The sequence below is a fragment of the Austrofundulus limnaeus genome, unplaced genomic scaffold, assembly GCF_001266775.1.
Source record: "Austrofundulus limnaeus strain Quisiro unplaced genomic scaffold, Austrofundulus_limnaeus-1.0 Scaffold37, whole genome shotgun sequence".
In the NCBI taxonomy this organism is placed as follows: Eukaryota; Metazoa; Chordata; class Actinopteri; order Cyprinodontiformes; family Rivulidae; genus Austrofundulus; species Austrofundulus limnaeus.
Genome location: NW_013952439.1, coordinates 748,130 through 752,815, shown reverse-complemented (window position 1 = coordinate 752,815; position 4,686 = coordinate 748,130). Strand labels below are relative to the sequence as shown.

The window sequence follows — 4,686 nt, the reverse complement described above, 5'->3', positions numbered from 1 at the left end:
GTGTGTGTGTGTGTGTGTGTGTGTGTGTGTGCGCGCGCGTGTGTGTGTGTGTGATTTCAGGCCCAGTTGTAGCAGGTGTAGTCGGCCTAACGATGCCTCGATACTGTCTGTTCGGAGACACTGTCAACACAACATCTCGAATGGAGTCCACAAGTTTGCGTGAGTGTCCTCCGTTTATTTGATTATACAGCATATTGTGTGTGTGTGTGTGTGTTTGTGTTATTTTGTGTGGACTGGGCTGGAGGACAGGTGAACAGGTGTACTGCACTCTGCATGCTGCTGGAGGTCAAACAGGGTTTTAAAAGAGCAGCACTCACTAATCTCTTAACACCATCATTAGAATTAAAGATTAAGTTGAAGTTTTGGAATAAATTATGTGAACGATTCATTTTCTTTTCGGTGTATCCTGAGAAATTTAGAAAAATATAATGACCTAAAATCTTTCTTTGTGGTTTAAATTAAACCTGACATTTCTTCACTTGACGTTACATTTTATTAGAAAAAGTGTTCTTGCATTTTTTGGCCTTTTTTACGTTTTCTTGACTCTATTATATTTATTTTTCATACATGATTACACTCTGAAAGTGTATAAACTCTCACTGAAAAGAGCTGTTATGGATGATCTGCTGTCACCAAGTGGTGAAACATCACATTACAGCCAGACATGTGTTGAAAACCACTCAAGATACACTGTTTTGTTTACCTGACATATTATTATTATTTTATTTTTTAACAGCTTACAGAATCCATGTCAATGAAACCACAGTTAAGCTCCTGAACAGTTTGAAGATGGGCTACAAGATCCAGGTCAGAGGACTGACGGAGTTAAAGGTAAGAATCAAAGAGCTCTGCACAGAAAACACACAACCACTTTTGTCTGTAATATTAATAAACATTAATGATGATCTAATTTTAGGGAAAAGGTGTTGAGACCACATATTGGTTGGTGGGGAAGGACGATTTCAACAAGTCTCTACCAGTTCCCATAGAAAAGAAAGAGTGAGAACTTTGTTTTTTACCTGATTTTAACTTTGATAATTATGCTGCATATGTTCTGATGGATGTACCACAATGTACTGCAAATAAACGACTTATTTAAGCCTTATTTCCTAATGCAGAAATCACGGCGTTACTTTGGAAGAGATCCCAGCTGACAGAAGACAGAAGTTCTTGGATCGACAGAAGAAAACAAACTAACAAATAATTAGGGAAGATTTTGGGTAAAAAAAAAAAAAAACAACTAAAAACTGCTCACAACCAGTGAGAATGATTTCAWACTAATGGAAATTTGTCAAAAGTATATATATTCCAAACATTTTTGTTTTACCTGAATATTATCATTTAATTTATGTTTCACAGCAAAGCAGGACTAAAACTTTGGCTTCTGGGTGCAGAAATGGAGCAGTAATCAGCCACCATCTGTACAGTGTTGGAACTTTAGTTGGTTTTATGCTAAAATATACAAATACGCTATAATGAAGGTGCATTAAAATGTGTTTGTTTGTGGGTACTGCTGCTGTGCATCACGGAGGTAACCTTCTCAAGAAATGTAAGAAAACCTGTAGTTTTATTTAGAAGTTGCAGTGGTGGGTTAATCAGCTGACAGCTAATAGGTTTTTTGTTTTGTTTTGCAGATTAGCTTTTTCACAACTTTAAAAACTTAGTGGACCAATTTGCTTCTGCTAATTAAGGTTTTGCCAACTTTAAATCTGCTAACAGCTAAGTAAGTCTAACATCTCCAGGTTTGTGTCAGTCCCAGCAGTCTTCAGCTTCAAGGAGATGAAGACATGCTGCAGGCTGAGGGACACAGTGTTTAGACGTTAGCATTAGCTTCTGCTCATTTTTACTTRTTTAGGGTTAGMGAAGCCATATTTTTAGTTAGCAAATTGTTTTTGATTAGCTGTGCCCACCACTGGGAAACTGATCTACATATTTTAAAAAACTYAAAGTCAACCTAATTGTTATTTATCCACCAAGTCAGATGAGTTAAAAGATAGTTCTGATTTTTATTGATTTATTGTTTTTTTTTATTTTTTTTTTTTTTGAGGTGAAGTTGTGTGGAAAGGTTATAAACAATTATTATCTTATCTGTTTTAGATTTTTTTTAACAACCTCAGTTTGGACTTCAGTTCTGAATGAATGTTTTTAATGCTGCCTTCCAGTTTTAGCAACTTTACAGAAACGTCTGTGATCACAGTCTTATAAAGCCTTTACGTTGCTGTAAGTTTGCTTTTTATGATTATTCCAACAGAAGTATTTGGATTTTCCAGGCAACATCTGAAGTATTGGAATTGCTGCTATTTGTGTTTGCAAATAACCACAGACTTTATGTAAATAACCCTGTAATGCAAAAGAGTTAAAATCCTCTGTACTTACACAAGTATAATGCAACCCCTAATTTTTTTAAACTTAGAATTCATAAAAAAAAACTAATCCTCATGTTTAACGCTCCTAATTTCAAACAGACTCTATAGGAAGGACAGAGGGAGAAAGTATGATTGATCCCCCATGACACAAAATTGCAGTTATGTACAAGAAAATATTGAAATTTATTGTGGTATTATGTTACAAAGAAAATCTTTCAAAATTTACTCCATGTAAAATACAATATCCTAATAGGATTGTTGGGGTTAATTTTTTTTTATATTATACATAAATACAGTATATTTTAGCTTGAAAATCTAGTCAGAATAAAACCCTGTTCCTCCAAACTGAGGCTGTTCAGAGAGCCGCTATCTGCAGCAGGTAAGATATTGTTTGTTTTTCACTGAATACCACTTGGTCACAGATCAGCACTGATTCTAATGAGTTTATAAACAAACAAATACRTCTTTGTTTTGTGTTTATTCCTATAAAAACTGAGTAAGATTTTTTTCCCACAAACGAGAAACCAGTAAAACAAAATCCAAATGACTGTTCAGCTGTTTTCACCGACAGTAACGTGTCTGCTATAATGTTTCTGTTCTGCACTGAAGCACAGAACTTCAGTCATTTGTCTGAAATAATCGTCTGTAATATTGTGCTTTGGCAGACTGAGCCTTTTTCAAGCAAATTGTCTTCTTTCAGAGTAAAATGTCTGTTTATCTGAGCGCTTTAACTCGTGTTTTGGGTTTTCCGGAGCGCCAAACAGAATTATCTGAGCCACTTTTCTCAGCCKGGGGTTTTTGTATATATATTGTAAATGTGTACATTGCATCTGCATTTTTAGAAACATTTTTTGTTAGTTTTTCTCTGCTTGTGTTTCTCTAACAAAAACAGAGACATCATCAACAAAACACAGGAGTTTTGGGACCTGTGTGTTGCTCAGTTTGCTACACGTCTGCRGAGAACGATGTCTGGATGTGATTTTACTCTGAAAACAGGCCGCTGAGCTGTTGATTTTTTTTAACTTGGCAGCTCGCTGCTGATCACTTACAACCTATCCAGACTTGTTACCATAGTTGAGTGTGTAGACAAAAAAACAGGACATCTGATGACTTGATTATCAGGTTGCTTGTGGTGTATTCTTTCACACAGTTACCTGTTTAGCAATTCTGGCTCCTGGAGCTGAAAGAAACCCATGACCAAAGAGGACATGCGTGATCTTGAATCAAGAAGAGCAACACGAGGGAAGCTGTGTGTATGTTTCTGTCACTGATGGGTCTCTAAAGATGAAAAAAGGCTAATCCTGTTTTATAGGCACTACTTTTCTTTTTCTTTTTTTAGGTTTATAATCAATTTGCCAAAACAGATAGATCACATCAAAACTGAATGGGGTTCATTTTGAACGTGATCTCAGTGTGTTTCTGTAAATAAATTATGGTTTTAGTGAAGATTGTTTCATCTTATGTCTGCTTTACTGCTCATTTTCTAAATGGGTTTCTGATGGTTAGTGCTCTGTATTAGCTTTCACAATGAGTAAATCAGGAAAGAAGTCTGGAAATCAAAGACGCTATAAAATTTAATTTAGATCAAGTTTATCACTTATAACAAGCTTAACACTCCTAAGTTTGGAGGTTTTTGCTTGTAGTAAATGTGATTTTCATCAAACTGAAGCAGAAGAATCTGATGAGAGTAACTAGATATTTGGCTGTCGTGTGGTGTGAGCACAACTGTAGTGCTGCAACAGGAGAAACGTTTATATCAAACAGGTTCAGTAACAGTTATAAAAAAGCTTAAACGCAGATATAACTAAATGAAGGACAGTGAATATTAATCAATATTCAAAAGAATATAAATGTGCATGAGTAAAAAGTAAGTGATTAAAATGAAACCAGTTCATAAAACAGGTGCACTAAACAAATACAGCCATTGAAACAATCCATAAATAAAAAGGTTAATAAATGGTTCAATGACTTATTTTCTTTAAGACAAAATGTAAGTTTATTTTATGAACAGAACAACTGTCACAGTCTCTGACATTCTCTGGTAGTTTAACCCATCAACGTGTTCTTCTTGTGCCGGGGCGTCAAACTCATTTTCACCAAGAGCCACATGAGCATCATAGTGGCCCTCAAACTCTATTGTTTTTTTTAACTTCGATTAAATACAAAATGTCATAATCCTCGTCTCATTGCTGAGCACAACTAACAAACAATAACTGAGCTCTATGTGGATTTTCCTGCATAGAAACAATTTTAACACTTCTTCTTATAAACACTGAAAAGTACTACATGTAGGAGTGACGAAATGTGATATATATATATA

General features: G+C 35.2%; 1 protein-coding gene across 4 annotated transcripts in view; it reads left to right on the top strand.

The window, feature by feature from the left end:
• The window catches only part of gucy2d (guanylate cyclase 2D, retinal), a 19,292-nt gene extending 18,071 nt beyond the window's left edge, over positions 1-1,221 (top strand). For all 4 annotated transcript variants that reach the window (XM_014006688.1, XM_014006687.1, XM_014006686.1 and 1 more), the window contains 4 exons: positions 61-159; positions 737-831; positions 917-999; positions 1,119-1,221. In XM_014006688.1, the coding sequence (XP_013862142.1) occupies positions 61-159; positions 737-831; positions 917-999; positions 1,119-1,197 (356 nt within the window). In that variant the 3' untranslated portion in view covers positions 1,198-1,221. The remainder of the gene's footprint in view (positions 1-60; positions 160-736; positions 832-916; positions 1,000-1,118) is intronic.
• The last annotated feature ends 3,465 nt before the right edge of the window (positions 1,222-4,686 follow it).